The sequence below is a fragment of the Rhinolophus hipposideros genome, assembly GCF_964194185.1.
Source record: "Rhinolophus hipposideros genome assembly, chromosome: 11".
NCBI classification, from domain to species: Eukaryota; Metazoa; Chordata; class Mammalia; order Chiroptera; family Rhinolophidae; genus Rhinolophus; species Rhinolophus hipposideros.
Window position 1 is genome coordinate 51,570,562 of NC_138057.1, and position 18,512 is coordinate 51,589,073.

Consider the following 18,512-nt stretch of genomic DNA (forward strand, 5'->3'; position numbering starts at 1 on the left):
CTCATCTACCCCACTCCCCAACCTCTGGCAGTCATTAATCTACTTTCTGTCTCTATGGATTTATCTATTTTGGATATTTCATATAAATGGAATCATATAATATGTGACCTTTTGTGACTGACTTCAGTTAACTTAATGTTTTTGAGGGTCATCCAAATTGTAGCATGTCTCATGCCTTTATATGGCTGAATATTTCATTGTATGGGTAAACCACATTTTGTTTTTCCATTTACAGTTGATGGACATTTGGAATTTTTCCAACTTTTGGCTATTGTGAGTAGTATTGCTGTGAACAATTGTGTACAAACATTTTTTTCAATAGCTGTTTTTGATTGTTTTGGATATATATCGAGGATTGGGATTGCTATTAATGGATGTTTAAGTTGCTTTCAATATTTGATGTTACAGTGCTGAAGTTGATATCACTTTACATGTATAATTTCATGCATGTATACATATTGGATAAATATCTAGTGGTGGGATTACTGGGTCAAAGCAGTGTGCATTTAACAATGCATCTAATATTGTAGATGGTATTCCAAAATTGACCTCTATTTTCACCCCCACTAGGAAGTGTGAGAGTTCTTTTTCCTCCCTTGGCTTTTAGGTATAGCCAGCATTCCTACAAATCATATTGCAGAGAGCACAGTGAGAACAGCCATAGGACAGAGTTCCTGTGCCATGATTCATTCAGAATCTCCTTTCTCGTGGCCTCCTTAGCCTGTCTTGCCCTCTACCTTATAAGGTTCTCTTATTTCCTGACTTTCTATTTTGGCTGTTGGTAACTGGGCCCTCCTCTTTGTTTGGTGTTCTGTTCAAACTTGCTTCTGTGGTTTATCATCTTGTCTTTCTGCTTATGTTTTAATTTTGGGCAATTTCTCTCGGTTCATTTTTAATAATAATACCTTGGAAATAGAGAAGTGTCGAGGTGGCAGAGGAAGAAGCAAATAGTTAAGAAGACATGAGTTCAGAGATGACTTTTGAAGATGCTAGTTGGAATGTATTTATTGAAAAGAAAGGTATTCATAATAGGATAAATGAAAAATATGAAGATAACCCACTCCACTCCTTCAGTCCTAGCCAAGGAACCTCTTACCAGCTGGAACATCCTCCTTTCTGGGTAGTGGCAGTAAAGGATCAGTCATTCCCCAGCTTCTGCTACCTCTACTCCAGCACTAGACCTCTCAGAGACAAGAAAATGTGCTAGTTATGGAATCTGTAGAGTGTACAGGGAGTCCTATTTTTGCAGTAGGGCAGTGCAATGGGTCTAGGACACCCGTCAGTAAGAGTGGGTGATGGGTTTTATGCTGTACATGTGGTATCAGTGGAAGCAGTTGATATTGAAGCTGATTACAGGTGCTGGCAAAATAACAAAGAAAAGAGAGAAACTGTAACAATATGGTTTGGCTGATAAAAATAAAAATGTTAATTGTAGTCTTCTGACTCATTTATTTATTTCTGTTCTGCCTTCTTCCAGAAAGAATTTGAGGTGGCTAATTGCAGTCATTACATCAACATATTATCATTTCTATTTTAATTACTATGCCACACAATTATGCATGTTAAAATGTCAGATTAATGTGTCAAAGTTTCATTTGATTACAATACTCAAGTGTTTATCCTTGGCAACATTTTCTTATTTTGGGGCGGTATAGATATAAAATGGTCTGTTATTCCCATAAAAGCATGGTCATCTTATGGCTTCTTATTATAGGTTTCATTGGTACAAAATGGTAAGAAATGAATTTGATTGATAAAACATGATTGACAGAATTATAGATATCAAGAATTGATAGAATTTTTCATTACACAAACAATTATTGGACACCTCTTCCTCATGCCAAGAACCATGCTAGGCCTTGCGGGGTTTAGAGGTGAAAGTCTTTGACCTTAGTTTAAGTTCGAGAGCTGGAAACATATAACTAATACTGGTATCATTTGATAAGTGAATAGTAGAGGGGTATAGAGGAAGAAAACTTAATCCAAATTTGGGATGGTTAGGAAAGGCATCCCAGAGAAAATATATAAATTGAAAAATAATTTTTAAATCAACCAAAGTCTGGATGTTCAAAGTCTAATAGGTTTACATTATGGTTCAATCTCTGTATTGTACATTCTATGGATTTTGATAAGTGTATAATGACACCTAACTTGCCTAAGGGAATCGTACAGAATAATTTTACTCCCCTAAAATTCCCTTGTGCTGTACCTGTGCCTCCATCCCTCTCCGTAAACCTCTGACATAAATTGAGTTTGGAAGGATGAGTAGGAGTCAGTCAAGTAAAGGAGAAAAGAGTTTATGTACCAGGACACCAATATATTATGAAAAAACATGACTTAAGCATGTTGAAAATTCTGGATGGCTTGACAGCAGGGGATAAAAGTGGGGAAGGGTCAGAGATGACCCCAGAGTGGCACACAGCGCTCACATCATTAAGGGTTTGAGCGCGACAGCAAGCCATTTCTTTCTTATCTTAAAGACAATGGGGAGCCTTTGAAGACTTTGTTTGATGTGTTAAAAAAATCTAATTGTAGAATATAACATATATATAGACAAAGTTTAGTGTAATGAATTAATAAGATAGGCCAAAAATAGACCTTTGCCAGGCACGCCAGAGATCCTTCCACATGCCCCTGCGAGATGATAATCTCCTCCCTAAAAGTAACTATTATCCTGACTTTTATAGTGCAGTTGTTTTTTCTTCCTTGCTTTCCTTTTTGTCACTCAAGTGTGCATCATTAAACATTAGAGTTTATTTTTGCCTGTTTTCTTGATGTATCTAATAATTCTTTTTTAATCAATGGGTTCCTCTTCTATCAATTTTTTCCTTGCAGTATTTTTTATTGATGTAATCAAGCTGTTTGACTTCTAATTTTGACTTAGTTTCCCATATTCTGAATGTTGCTCAATGCATTCCCATGGTGTAGTTTAATACACTCCTCTGTCCTCTCTATTTTCTATAAATTGGTAATTGGGCCTACCAAAATTTATCAGATTCAAATTTGATATATTCTATGTTTGGAATATTTTATAATTTAAAACACTTCTCCTATTGGTGGATATTTAGATTGTTCCCAAATTTTTGCTACTAAACAGTGCTATAGTGAGCAACTTTGTACAACTATGTATTTTTATAAATGTGCAAATGGATCTCCATTCTCCCATTATATATTCTTTTATGTACCTTCCTTCATAACACTTATTCAGCATGTGTGATTATTTGATTAATATTTGTTTTCTAGGTTATAAATTTCATGAGTAGGGAAAATGCTAATCTGTGTATCTCCAATTCCTTTGCTCAACAAACATTAGCTAAATTAATGCATTTCTATTAAGTGGGATTATTTGGTTAAGGAATATACACATTTAAAATTTTGTTAGATACTGTCAAATTATACTGTAGAAAGATTGTACCTATTTCTATTCCTACCTATTTCTATTCCCTCTTTCCCTTGATTTCTTCCTTCTGCAAACATTTTTTTGACACATTCCAGGTTCTGTTCTAGGTGCTTAGGATATATCAAGAAGCAAAACAGACAAAGATCTTAAGTGGGAGAAGACAGACAATAAACACAATGAATAAGGAAATTATATGAAATGTTAGAGAGTGGACCAATAATGGAGTAGACAGTGAAAAGCAATTGGAAATGTTAGAATTGAAATTGTATTATGATTTTAAATAAGGTAGTTAATGCATGAGCCACAGGGAGAAGATGACTTCTGGTAAAGACTTAAAGGAGGTGAGGGAATTAGTAATGTGGTTCTCTGGAGAAAGTGTGATGGGCAGAGAAAACAGCTAGTTCAAAAGCTAGTTGAGTGAAAAGGGATAGGAAGAGGTCTGCTGGGGTGCTGGAAATACTGTTTCTTGATCTGTGTGCTGGTTAATGAGTGTGTACACAGTATTCATTGAGCAGTACACTTTGATTCGTGAACTTTTCTGTATCTTATACTTCAGTATAGATTTTACATAAATAAGAAGTGGATATTGGACATTTAAAAATGCCATATCACTTACCCAAGTGTTCATGAGTATTTTCCTTTGACTTATTAATGTGATGAATGCATTAATCAATTTCTCTTAATCATTTTTGCCTTCCTATAATATCTCCTACTTGATTTTGGTAAATTATTCTTATAATGCTAAGTTTGGTTTGCTTGTATATAGTTTGGATTGTTGATCAATAATTTCTTTGGTTATTTCCCTGTGTTAGATTTGAAGTGCTTTTCTTAAATATAGGTTCTTTATTCTCTTCCATGGAAAGAGAAGGTCTATGGTATTTATCTACTGTCTTGAAAAAGGGAAGGGAATAATTCCTAATGTTTGTCTTTATTGTCTTTTGTGAACTACATACATGGTAATTTAGTAATTGATGGGTGAGTCCTGTCATTGCCTAGACAGATAGCTGTTCACTTGAAGTCTGGGGTTCAAATATCCTTTTTATTGTCATGGAAAAATTGACCAGCACTAGACCACTAATTGGTGATGTAACTGTTGCCTGGGGGTGTTTCTTTTGATAATTATAGACCTTATTTTTTAATGTGATTTTTTCTGATTTCTTACATTTTCCACTAAGAAACAAGATGAAATAGGCAGAAGAAGCCTGTAAGTATGTTGTTGTAGCTTAGTAACAGGCATAAGAGCAGAAGCTTTGCGGGAAGCAGAACTTGAGTCTGGCACCTTAGACCACTTGGCCATCCTGGGTATATACGCAAAAAAATCTGAAAACATTTATTTGTAAAGATACATGTGCTCCGATGTTCATTACAGCTTTATTTACAGTGGCCAAGACATGGAAACAACCAAGGTGTCCTTCGATAGATGAATGGATAAGGAAGATGTGGTATATATAAACAATGGAATACTACTTGGCCATAGAAAAGATGAAATAGGACCATTTGTGACAATATGAATAGATCTTGAGATTATTATGCTAAGCGAAATAAGTCAGACAGAAAAAGCTGAGAACCATATGACTTCACCGATATGTGGGATATAAAACAAAGGAGCAAGACAAACAAATAAAGAAACACAAAACTCATAGACACAGACAATAAGTTTAGTGGTTACCAGAGGGTAAAGGGGGAAGGGGGGAGGAGATGAGGGTAAATGGGGTCAAATATACAGTGATGGAAGGAGAACTGACTCTGGGTGGTGAACACACAATGTCATATGTAGATGATGTAATACAGAATTGTACACTTGAAACCTATGTAATTTTACTGACCATTTTCACCCCAATAAATTTTAATAATAATAATGAAAAGAGAAACTGGTTTCTAGGAAACAGGGTTGATTTTTAATTGGCTCCTGGACCTGTTAGAATTGTTTCACTCATCTCGCCTCCTCTTCCGTCAGAGCAGGAGCACTATGCTTCTGTCTGAGAGACTGGCGTTTTTTCAATGGGAAATTCTATAGCTGTGCTTTTAAAAATGTAATTCAGGAATCATTGGCATGAGAGTCCCCAAGTTGCTTATTGAAAAGGCAGATTCCAACAATAACAACCACAACAAATGTAGATTGTTAAACTACTTCAGGCATTTTGAATTAGAATCTTTGGGAGTAGGGTCTAGGAATCTGCATTTTAAACAAGAGTCTTAAATAATTCTTATTATAATTGAAAAGCACTGCTTTTTAAAAGTTAATTGGAGTGACAATGGTTAGTAAAGTTACATAGATTTCAGGTGTACAATTCTGTAATACATCGTCCGTATATCATATTGTGTGTTCACCACCCAGAGTCAGTTCTCCTTCCATCACCATGCATTTGATCCCGTTTACCCTCATCTACCACCCCCAACCCCACTTACCCTCTGGTAACCACTAAACTATTGTGGGATATAAAACTGAAAGCAACAAAGGAACCAGACAAAGAAACAAAAACTCCTAGACACGGGCATTGCTTTCTAAGATGAAGAAGAACCTGCTTTATTCAGTTGTTATCTCCTTCAGTGTAGGATTTCTGTGCTGAGCATTGGGAGGAACATAAAGGAAGCATAAGACTTGGATCTTACATCAAGAACTTAGAACCCAGGTTCAGGATGGGATGGATTGGACAAAGGCAAGCAATAAAATAATCAAGTTCTAAGGCAGGTGTTTTTTACAAATGGATTTTGCTGTGCTATAATATAAATACAAAAGATTCATCCTTTTAAAGTTACAATTTGATTAGTTTTGAGCAACGTGTATACCAGTGAAACTGCCACCAAAATCAAGATACAGAACATTTCCATTATCTCTAAGTGTTTTCGAATGCCCTGTACAGTTCATCCTTCTCCACCCCTGTCTCCAGGCAACCACTGATGGGCTTTCTATCACTATAGATTAAATTTCCTAGAGTTTTATATAAATGTCGTCTTTTATAGTATGTCTTTATAGTCGTCTTTTGTATGTCGTCTTTTGTGTCTGGCTTCCTTCATTCAGCGTCAGGATTTTGAGATGAACATTGGTCCAGATGATGAACAGATGTGTAGAGAAATTAACCAGCCTAAGGTCACACAGCTAGTAAGTGATGGCTTTGAACCTAGGTTTATCTGGTTCCAAAGCTCAAACCATTTCCAATACACCAACAAGCAGTAGAAGTATAGGATATTCCAACTCCAGAAGTCGAGGGATAGATAGGAGAAATAGGGCTCATTCCACTCTCTGTCTCCTGAGTGTGGCAAGCATAGGAACTGTGATAATACCTGTTTGCCAGTAACAAAGGCTTTGTTTTAGGGGACTGGTTAACGGTAAGGTTTGTTATGTATTTGGTATCATATCATATTATAGAGAGTTTTGAAAGCCAGGGGGATAAATATACTCTTTTTATAAAGAGTGAGCTGTTGTAAATTATTGAAAGGGTAATGATGTGATTAGAAGCTGGATTAGAAGCTGGAGTTAATCTAGTTGCCATCTGTTGAGTAGATTGAATGGGCAGATTAGAAGGTCCAGCCAAAATATACAGTAATTCAGGCATGAGGTATAATTCCTTGATAAGGACAGTGAAACCTATAAGGAAGGGAGAATAGGAAGGAGACTTCAGTGGAATTAACTACTAAGCTTGATAACAGACTGGACATGGGAGATAAAGTAGAGAAGAATTTTAGGAATGGTCCTGTGGTTTCTGGTTTTCGAAGTGTCCGGAGTTCAGTGGTTTTGGATTTGAGGTATACTAACACATCTAAAGAGAGCTCATAGCATTGTAAATTTCAATGTCCTTGCCAGTGGAGACTAGTTTTCTAGAGTGCCTGACTCTTAGCATCAGGTGCCATTGAGCTAGCCAGTAATTGGTTATTCATTTGTTAAGTATGTGAGTGGAAGAGGTTTGAGGCTCTCTGGGGAGGTGGGAAATATTAGCATGCTCATTAAAACTGTCAGTGTGACACTCATTTGATATGTGTGAATGCCTCATTTTAGGATGTTGCTGGTTTTCTAATAAGCTCTTAGTGTACTCTGAGTTTTTTCTGTAACACACCTGGCCATTGTCTTTCCCGCTTACTTCCTTTTTGGCATGCTATGGTAGGTGATATTGTCCACGCTTCTCACATTCAACATTTTACCGTCTGAATTGTGGACTCTCGATAGCTCCTTATTGCATTGCATGTGCTTTCACTTGCTTCTGAACAGTCTGAGAATTCTGAACACTAGCTTTCACTCATTAACATTTCTGTCATTACAGTTGTGAGTAACCGCTCTATTTCTAAATCAAGTAGGCCTTTTTCAGTGTTATTTTGACTACTCTGTAGCATTCAACGCTTGTTGACCACTCCCTCCTTGAAACCTTGCTTTTCCTGACTTCAGGGACCACACTGCCACTGCCGCGGTTTTCTTCCTCTCTGGCTTCTGCACAGGCCCCTTTATAGACTCTTTTTTTTTAAACAGTCAGATTTTTTCAAGTATAATTTACATACGGTAAAGTTCTCCCCTTTAGTGTACAGTCCTATGAGTTTTAACAAACATACGCAGTCATGTAACCTCATCCATAGTCAAGATATAGAGCAGTTGCGTCAACCCTGAGAAGTTCCGTAACTCCCTTTGTAGTTCATCCTCACCCGCTCCTGGCCCATGACAACCACGAATCTATATTCTGTCCCTATCGTGTTGCCTTTTCCAGAAAGTCATATAAGTTGAATCATATACTATGTAGATTTTTTTAGTCTGGCTTGTTTCACGTATAGTGCATTTGAGATTCGTCTGTGTGTGTCAGCAGTTCCTTCCTTTTTATTCCCGAGGAGTCCTCTACCGCATGGAGGCCCCACAGTTTATTCATCAGGTAAAGGACACGTATGTTTTCAGTTTTCAGTGACTGTGAATGAAGCAACTACACACATCCAGGTATAGGGTTTTGTGTGAACATGTTTTTATTTCTCTTGGGTGAAAATAAGAAGGAGGATTGCTGGGTTGTGCGGTGTGTGTATACCTCTATAAGAAATGCCCAGAGCACTTCCAAACTGGCCTACCACTTTGCCTTCGTGCCGGTGACGTATGAGCGTTTCAGTTCCTCCACAGCCTCACCAGCCCTTCATATTGTCAGTGCTTTTTTCATTTTGTTAATTTTATTTCTATCTGCTTTTTAAATGTGGCTGTTCCTTATGTTCCCTTCTTCCCTTTATATAGTCTCCCCCTGCCAGTCCGGTACTCTCTCCTCATTATTCTTACTTATTTAAACTGTAATTTGTATCCATTCATTTCCAAATATTTGTTGAGCTTCTACATTCTGCCAGGAACTGAGGCTGCAGTGAGGAACAAAGTAGAAAAATTCCTGTCCTCATGGAAGCTTGTGTGCTGAAAACTTCCCAGTCTTCTCCACATCGTTTTCCTCAGCTCCACCCCCATGTATCCAGCTGTCTACCTGACATGTGCATTTGAGATATCTCAAAGGTGCCCCAAAGTCAATATATCTGACAATGAATTCATCATCTCCCTCAACCTGCCCCTCTTTTGTATTTCTCTTAATGAATGATGTTGTATCCACCCTGTAGCTCAAGCTGAAAAACGTAGGCAATATTAGATAATCCTTATTCTTCTCACTTCCCACGTCAGTTACATATTAAACCCTTTTGATTTTACCTCCAAAATATCTCATCAGTGTATCCACTTTGCTCCTTAGTTCAAGCCATTATGAGGTCAGTGCAGTAGCCTCCGTACCAGCCTTCCTGCCACCATTCTCCAGTCCCCCTTCCCTACCAACCATGGGCCACACTGTCCCCTTCTAAAGTGAAAAATCCAATCCTGCCTTTCTACTTCTTAAAAGTTCCTGTATTGCCCTCCAAATAATTCCAAATACCTATAGTTACTAAATTGCTAAACATTACTTAGACCCGCTTTGATCAGGTTCTCCCATATCCCTGAAGCCTTATTCAGGTATGTTAGAACTGTTTTCAGTTCACTGAACGTGGCTTTGCATGAATTTCCTTTTCCTGGAATATTCCCCCCTCCCTTTCTTGGTACTTATGCCTAGTAAAACCTAACTGTCTTCAATAATTGTTCTACCGGCTAGTGAGATGTTTTAGTGCATTTTGGGGGTGGGGAAGGAAACTTGCTTAATTAAACTGGTGTTATTTCTTCTATAATGTACAGTACCAGGCTGAAGTGAAAATAGGGAACTGGTTGGTCAGAGAGCATAGCTATTGTTATTTTCATGGGTTAGGGATGAACCCAGTAGATGGAATCAGATCATTTATTTGATTTATTCATGCTATAAACATTTATTGAGCACTTACTACATACAGGAAACTGCTATGCAGTGCTGTGGCAGTGTCTTGTAAGGAGAAGCTTCTTTGGTTTTAGTTTCACTGAGAAACAGCATTGCCACTTGCCTGGAGCAATCTAAGTTGAAAGACTTAATCTGAAATTCTATGTGATTATTTTTCAGTTTTCTTTTAAAAAGAGACAAGATAATTACCCTTAGCAGTTGCTGTGGCAACTGTGCTATAGCCTGGGAAAATTTTCTGTTAAACCCCTTTTATCCCCCATGGTTAGGAAGTTAAGTAAATTATTAAAATTTAAAAATGGCACACTAAACCAATGAATCCTTTCTGAGGGGTGAGGAGAAGAGACATAGGTGGTAGGAAGAAGGTAAGTACACAGGAAGAAAACGTACTCGGTGTACAGTTAAACAGCCTGTGACTAATTGTCCCTTATCCCCAGGATTGGAAGTTAGCTCAGGTGAGGAAACCAGCCTGCGCTGGCGTCGATGCTTCTGGAATTTTGAGTCTTACAGCAAACTGTCAAGGGAACCACACCCTCAGGGCTCTGAGGGCCTTTCAACCGGACACTGAGGCTCTATCAGCAGACATTGGAGCTGTCAGGGTTCGGACCTTCCCGCTCCCTATTTATTAGGAACCTAGAAGGCAAACAAAAATCTGGCAACATGACAAAACAACAAGAAATGCTAATTGCTCACCATGTTCCAGGAGCCTGTGCTAATTTTCTCCTATTACAGTAACCAATGAGACTATGCTATTATTCTCATATTAAAGATGAGGAAACATCTGTAAAACTTTTTCAAGGTCATATAACTAGTATGTGGCAGGATCAGAAGAATTTCGCTTTGACTTTAATACTCATATGAAGCCAAATCACTCATTGTTTGTGGGGGTAAAGGCCTGTTTTTAGTGATTTCTTTGTCATGTTTTTTGCTTCAAATTCAGTTTGAGTGTGGGATAGGATTTAAATGTAATCAATATTGAATTTTCGATTTTGAAAAATGAGTAGAAAATGTTTTCTTCTGTCATTCAAAGCTTCCGTGTTTTGATGGATTTTATTAAAACGTTATAGGCAATTGAGGAAAACAGTGATTATTTCAGAGCACTCAACGAGCTACAGTCTTATTACATATTGGAAAATGAGAGATTAAGACTATTCTTTGGCCTTTTAACTTTCAATAGTGAGCAGCAAAATTGGACATCATCACACCCAGAAAAGGGGACCACTCTTTTCCCACTGTATCAGGACTGAGCTTCTCAACGGGGTACTGTGGTAGTCTCAAGTTTGGTGAACAGAGACAGGAAGGGTTTCTTAGAGGCAGGTCAAATTTTTCTCATTTTAAGTAAGGAAGGGTGTATGAGCTCCTAAATGATGTTCTAGGCCAGAAGGAGGTTTAAAAGAGTATGGGTGCAGGAGATTTTTGTTATTCTCTATATGGTGAATAGCAGAGGACAAGAATATTTTGTAGATTTGTCTAAGCTTAGTAGAGGGCAGGTGCTCTCTATATGTTAGGTTAAATTAATGGAATACAAGTAGCGTAAGCTCAAGTAAGGTAAGGTATATAATAATTGATGGGATGGGGAAATGATCTTTGAATTCTTCCTAAAATTGTCTCTGTCACTCTTCTTTGCTACCACTTACGGTGTTCTTAGGTCACTGGACATATTTGGGCTGGGGAGAACAGCAGAGTACGTAAGAATTTGAATTCCTTAATAATTTTCTTAATTACACCTTTTAACATTATGAACTATGAAGCTGGCTATTCATGCATACAAGCATATATAATTTCACTCCCCTTCCCTCCCCTACTTAAATCTCAGGAGATAATTATCTGCATTATAATGTTAACATCCTTTCAGGCTGATTTCTTGAAGACTGGTGTGTATGACAGATTTCAAACCAAAGTCCCAGTTCCAATTCTGATAGGATCTCCTGATTTTTCTTCCCCAGCGATAAGTAGTACCATCAGCCTCTTAGTGTAGGAAACCCTCTTCTGTGGTGTCTTGGCTAAAGAGTACAGTGGCTGGAAGGAGAAGGTTCCTTCTGGGGGAGATCATTGGTTTTGTGACATGAGCAAGAGACTGAGGACATGGTTTGACTCTCCTGGAAGAAGTCCAGCTAGGCTGGAGGCCTGCCAGCTTTGTTCTAGATTGGGAGAGTGGGCAGCCAGTTCTTTCTAGCATGAGATAAGGTCAGACAATTAAGTTCGCGAATTCATCCTAGAAAAAGTGCTGCATACCTCATTGATGAATATCACTACACTCACCTTTGAAGTACTCCCCTTAGGAAGCTATACAGACGCCTGCACCTAGTCCACCCTTCAAAGCAATTGTGGAACTCTTTTTCTGGAATGGCCATCAAAACTGTCGTCGTATTACCCTTGATGACCGGAATGTCATCCAAATGTCTTTCTTTCAATATTTCCTTTATCTTCAGGTAAAGAAAGAAGTCACTGGGGGCCAGGTGAGATCAGGTGAGTAGGGAGGATGTTCCAATACAGTTATTTGTTTACTGGCTAAAAACTCCCTCACAGACAGTGCCCTGTGAGCTGGTGCATTGTCGTGATGCAAGAGCCATGAATTGTTGGTGAAAAGTTCAGGTCATCTAACTGTTTCATGCAGCCTTTTCAGCACTGCCAAATAGTAAACTGGGTTAACTGTTTGTCCAGTTGGTACAAATTCATAATGAATAATCCCTCTGATATCAAAAAAGGTTAGCAACACTGTTGCAACAAATTCGCGAACTTAATTGTCAGACCTTTGTGTACAGCCCTTGGCTGACCTTAATGGCTGTGTTACCCATCTGATAACGGGGTTTGGTTGAGCCCCAGTGGTTAGGTGTCCAGTAGGAGCTAAGAGGGGCCAAATCTTGTCCTGTCACTGGAATTTCTCATGAAGTATGTACTTTCTGTGATTTGAACCCTGAGTATTTCCATTGGGGAACTGCTCAAAAGCAACCCAAGAGAGCTCAGATAACTTAAGATTTTAACTTAAGTAGAAAAAAGTAAGCCATGAGAAAAGGTTTGCATTCGCTGTCCTGTTTCCCCTGGCAGTGGGACTCTCCCCGCACCCTGTACTTAGAGGCAGGGACTCATCCAGAGCCCCGCACCAGGCAGCCTCCTTGTTCAGTTGCTCATTCAGTTTTGAGTGCCTGCTCTGGGCCTGTGACCCGTCGCTGCCTCAGATTAGATTTCTTTCCCCAGTTTACATTTCCAGGTTTATTTTCTATCACTCCCTTCCATATTCTTTTATGTACTGCCCTACCTTTTTTCTGTTTCTCTCCTTTGTCTCACTTCACTTCCTTATAATTCCTTTCTCCTGTTCCCTCCTACTTTTCATATTCTCCTCTACTCCCAACCTCTTCTTTCAATAGACACTTTGTTTCTTAATGTTCTTTGCCCTTTATTTCTTAATTTATAGAATGGTTGTCAGCGTTTAGGAAAATTTTGGAGTATTCCTCCCCTTAGCCTAGCAAAATAAAAAAAGCAGAGCATTATTTCAGAGTTAATAGGTCAGATACAAAGAAAAAGTAAGGGTCCATCCACTAAGTTTCTGGTTCTGGATCATGGGTTCCTACCTCTGGCTTGGCGAGCTACCCTCTCGTGGCCTCACAATCCGTGGGATTATGTATCACTGCTGCCCCTTTGGAGACTCGGTCTTGGTTCTCTGAGTTATGTGCTAATACTTCTGCTGGCATTTAAGTAGACTTTTTGGCTTTGTCTCCTTTGTTGCCTCTGCCCTCTCATCTGTATGCATGAATAATTCAGCACTGGCTTTCCCACCCTTACTCCTTCTGTGGATTCAGGGAGAATTAAGTTTGAAAGGCATACTGGTTTTTGTCTCTTGATCCTTTAAAGTCTTCAGAACAACAGATGCATCAAGGTTTAAAACCAGTGCCTCGAAAAGCTTTTTCCTAATATGTGATCAGAATGCTTTGTAAGCAGAATGTTTTGCGTCCCCTATTGTTTGACTGATCTTGTTTCTGCCCATTTTGAAGGTTAGCCTCTTGTACTGATTTCCCCCCTGGGGTTCTGATCACTATCCTCTTCTTTTATGTTCACCTGTTGCCTTAAATTCAGATGGGAAAAGCTCACGAGATCTTACCTCTACTTCCCACTGTACCCACAGTATTGTCTGGAAGCCAGCGTTTAAATTTTCTTCCTTGCTTGTAAAACCCACATGTTTGTGCTCCCTGTCTTTTTTAGTGGAATCTACTAGGTTGTCTAATGTGGAAGCCAAGGGGTCCTTTCCCTATTACCTTCCATTTGTCCTCAAGTTTTATCATTTGTGTCTGGAGTTTTTTCCTCCTAATTCATTAACTCTTTTTCATTTCCACTGCATGGATGCAGGTCCTTACCTCCTTAACGAGAAATTATAAAAGCCGAATCTTATGATCTTAGAAAGGCTTTCATTGCCCACACTACTACCAAGATTTTTTTTTTTTTAATATGAGGAGTCCATCATCTGCTAAAAATATCTCCATTTTGGGATGGTGAATGTTTCTTTTCCTCATTGTGAGCCATATAGGAACTTGGCAAGGAAGGAAATGTGGAAACGTGTAAATTAGACGTAAATGGGGATGGTGTCAGCTGTGGCTTCCCTGTAAAATAATCTATAAAGCACTATAAGGTTCAGCTCCTTTTCCAAGCACAGTGTTGCACATTTTTATTTTTGCTTGGAGCAGGATTTGTAACTCTGTTCATTTAGTTCATCATTTTAGTGCTGGCCTGAAACGCAGAAATAATTCTATGAAATTGTAGTCACTGCTGTTAGGTAATCTTGGCTGCATTGTCAGCAAGATCCCATTGGCAGTGCATGTGTTTTCCTCTTCTCCTAAAGCTCTTGCTCAGAAGCCTAGGGAGTAGGTGCTTGGTAGGAATGAATAGAAAAACCCGATGTCACAGCAATACAATAAGACTACTGCTCTTCTCAGCTACTTCTGGAGCGTTTGGCTTGACTTATAAGCCTTGGCTTTAATCTCCCTGATTTCCTGGACCAGCTTTTGATATTGGACCTATTTGTTTGGTTCAGTCATGTATTTTAAAGTCTGAAAACACCAAGCCAACTTTAAACAAAAATATTCCTTTTTCTAAGATATGGAAAAATTAGTTTTTCCATTTTGCCGCCTTTTGATGATAATAGAGGACCAGAATCTATTGATGACATTTAAAAGCAGGTTTTCATTAGGGTGATGGTAGCTAGAGAAATAGAATTCTAAAGAATTCTACATTGGGAAAATACAACTTGGGACTCCTCTAAGAATCAGCACTAAAATTAAACCAAGTGTTGCACCTCATTTGATAAGGAGAGAGACTTGGGGTTATTGAGACAGTTCTGTCTGTGACTTTGAGGTCACTGGACTTGTGTGCAGCTCAGCTTGCTCTTGTTCTCAAGGTCCAGGCTTGTGGCTATCTGAGTTAGAAGGAGAAAAAAGCTGAGGAACTAAATAAAGCTGGGATGCTTTTATTGACTGTGCTTATCCCACAGCATTTGAAGATGCCGATAGTGCCGTGGACGACCGAGATAGCGACTACCGCAGTGAGACCAGCAACAGCATCCCGCCTTCTTACCACACGACTGCCCAGCCCAACGCTTCTGTGCACCAGTTCCCTGTGCCTGTGCCATTGCCACAGCAGCTGCTACTTCAGGGCAGTTCCCGGGACTCTTGCAATGACTCTGTGCAAAGTTATGACCTTGAATACCCAGAGCGGCGGGCTCTTAGGTGGGTATTGGGAACAAAGTACTTTTTTTTCCCAGCATGCAGGTCCCAAGATGCAGCTGACATCAAGGATTTGGGTGCTTTAACCTCAGGTGGTAGTGGAAGTATAGCAGTAGGGTGGGCCATGCTACAGCCATGGTGTGTAGATTTCTTAGTCTTCTTTTCCTCTCCCACACATTCTTGATTATACATTTCCATCAGTAGTATTTCTCTTTGTGATCAGCGATTCTCAACTGGTGAGAGCTTGCCCACTTTGGGTGGATGGCTGAAAAAAACCTGCTCACTTCTCTGCCCATCCCCGAGATTTTGATATACCCTTCACCAAGATTAAAAAAAGAAAATCACAGATGTTAGAAGTTTGGATAACCCTTCCTACCTAAATGTTTTCCTGGGAATTTCAGAAGAAAACAAATATGATCACTCCATAACAGATTTAGTACTTTTGCTGGAAATTTAAAATAAATTTTTATTTTATTAGTTTCTTAAATATATAAAATACATGGTTAAAAATAATGTTAACGTACAGTACAGCATACAGCAAAGAATCTGCCACCCACACCTTTTGTCCTCCTCTATTCTATCCCCTTCCTGTCTCCTAGTTCTCTTATCTTTGTTTGTTTCTAATGCATCCTTCCATAGTTTATTGTCATGTATTTATGAATATAAAAGTAAATACATACGTATGTGCTTCCCATGTTTCCCCCAACTTTTAAAAATTCAAACTTATAATTTAGAGAAATAATACACTGAGCACCCATATTCATGTGGCCTAGATTCACCAGTTGTGTTAACATTCTCCCACATTTACTTATTCTGTCTAATATATATTAATAAAACACATACTCTTTTTTTCCTGAACTATTTGAAAGTAAGTTACAGATACCATGTTACTTCCCCAGGAAGTACTTTAGCGTATGACTTCTAAGAAAAAGGACGTTCTCTTACATAACCTCAATACTATGATCATACTCAAGAAATGTAATAATACAATGATATTTAATATATAGCCCATATTTAAATTTCTTCAGTTGTCCCACTAATGTTCTGTGTGTGTGTGTGTGTGTATTTTTTCTTTTTGATCTAGGATCCAATCAATAATCATGGTGCATTACATTTGATTTTGTTGTTTCTTTTTTTTTTATTTTATTTTTTATTTTTTTTTATTAGTTTCAGGTGTACAAGACAAGTTAATACTTAGACGTTCATCATTTATATCCCTCACACTGTGAACCCCCTTCCCCCCATCCATTATCCCTCCGACCTCACACCGAGCCATCACATTATATATATAAAATTATAGTTGGCATTCATTAATGTTTAGCTTCTGGTGTATAATGCCATGATCAGGCATCCATATTATCTCTGAGGTGGTCTCCCAAATAGGACGCATGTCCATCGGATACCCAAGATTTTGTTGTTTCTTTAATCTCCTGTAGTCTTTTTTTTTTTTTTTTTTTCCGGTCTTCTAAGACATTAACATTTTTTGAAGAGTTCAGGCCAGTTGTTTTGAGAATGCCCCTTAATTTGGTTTTGTTCGATTATTCTTTCATGTTTAGAATCAGGTTAAACATTTTTGGCAAAAATACTACATAGATGATATTTCCCTCACAATGCAGGCACATAAACTTACTTGTTTCCTTATTGAAGATGTTTAGTTTGATCTCTTGGTTAAGAAATCTGGTGTATACCAGATTTTTCCAATGTAAAGTTGCCTTTCCCCTTTGTAATTAAGGATATCTGAGGTAATATGTAAGATTGTGTCAATATTCTGCTTCCCCAACAACTTTTAATCCATTGATTTTAACATTCATTGATGATCCTTGCTTGAATCAATTATTTCATTGGTTGGAGGTTGGTTTTTTAAAACCATACCATTTTAGCTCATACTTTTGGTTGCTAAAATTTACTACACCTTAGGATGATTGATCTCTTTTTTTTTTGCCCACTTTAACAACCTGGTGAATATTTATCCTGAGCCTCAGGTGGTGGTCTATCTGCTAGACATCATCCTGTCTCAGTTATTATCATTACTGAGTATAATTTCAATGAAATTTTTTCATATATCAACCATCACATAGAATTCTCACTCTTCATAATCTGATTCTAGAAAGAAATATGTTAGGAATCCTCTAGTTGATCCCTACTTCTTGCTGGTTTATTAATTAAATATTTGCATATTTGTTCATTTGATTTTAGTTATTTATATAGTCCTACGTTAAGAAAAAAAATAATAGTAAAAAAAAATGTTTTTGGCTCTCTTTCCCCTCTGTATTTGCAACATTATATGTGCAGACCAGCAGTAAGAATGGCACATCAACCTACCCGACTACATACTCTGCTGGACAACTGCAGTTTACCTAATAATCATTACTCTATTATCATATTGTTTATTTCCTGGACTACTGCTATAATTAACACTTAGAGGAGCATTAGTGATGTACTTTAATTTGCAAAATTTATTTCCTAAAATTGTTCTTTAACTGATTCCTAAAATTTGATTTTTCTGTTGGCAGTATATGAAATGAGGTTAAAAAGTAAATATTTTATTATCTCCAGCAGAGGAGTAGTTAACATGATTTTTAAGTAAACTTTTATTATAGATGTTTTTATCTTAAACGTTTGAAATGATTTCTCCTTTAAAAAGTTATGAAGAAATTATATCACTAGCATTGATTTTTAAACTTTTCTATTACTGTAAATACTGAGTTCTTGGAAATAGTCTAAGTCCTTAAGTTATACAGTTTTGTAAGAAGAACATTTAAAATTCTTGCGGGAACAAACGTGTTTGCAGTACCTTCCAGTCAATTAGAAGTGTAAAACTGAATAGCTTCGTTCACTACAGCCATGGCTAACTATCGATTTTAAGTTGGAACTATAAAGACTTCTTCCAGGCTGTGTTAGTTTAGTTTGAGTTATTGAGGGTACTGGAGAATAATGAAACTGTATGTAAAAAAAAAAATATGTAAAATTGAATTTCCTCATTCTGTCAAATGGGCTTTTGTCTAATGAGTCCAGAATAATGGGAAATGTATGTAAATTATGTAAAAATAGAGCATTTGAGGTTTGACAGTAGAGTTGGAGTTCGTTAGATGTTATTTAGCCAAA

The 18,512-nt window shown here is 37.8% G+C and overlaps 1 protein-coding gene across 6 annotated transcripts in view; it reads left to right on the plus strand.

The window, feature by feature from the left end:
* Positions 1-18,512, plus strand: part of UNC13B (unc-13 homolog B) — a 180,744-nt gene that overhangs the window by 69,282 nt on the left and 92,950 nt on the right. For all 6 annotated transcript variants that reach the window (XM_081067497.1, XM_081067503.1, XM_081067504.1 and 3 more), the window contains one exon: positions 15,176-15,410. In XM_081067497.1, coding sequence (XP_080923623.1) covers positions 15,176-15,410 — 235 coding nt within the window. The remainder of the gene's footprint in view (positions 1-15,175; positions 15,411-18,512) is intronic.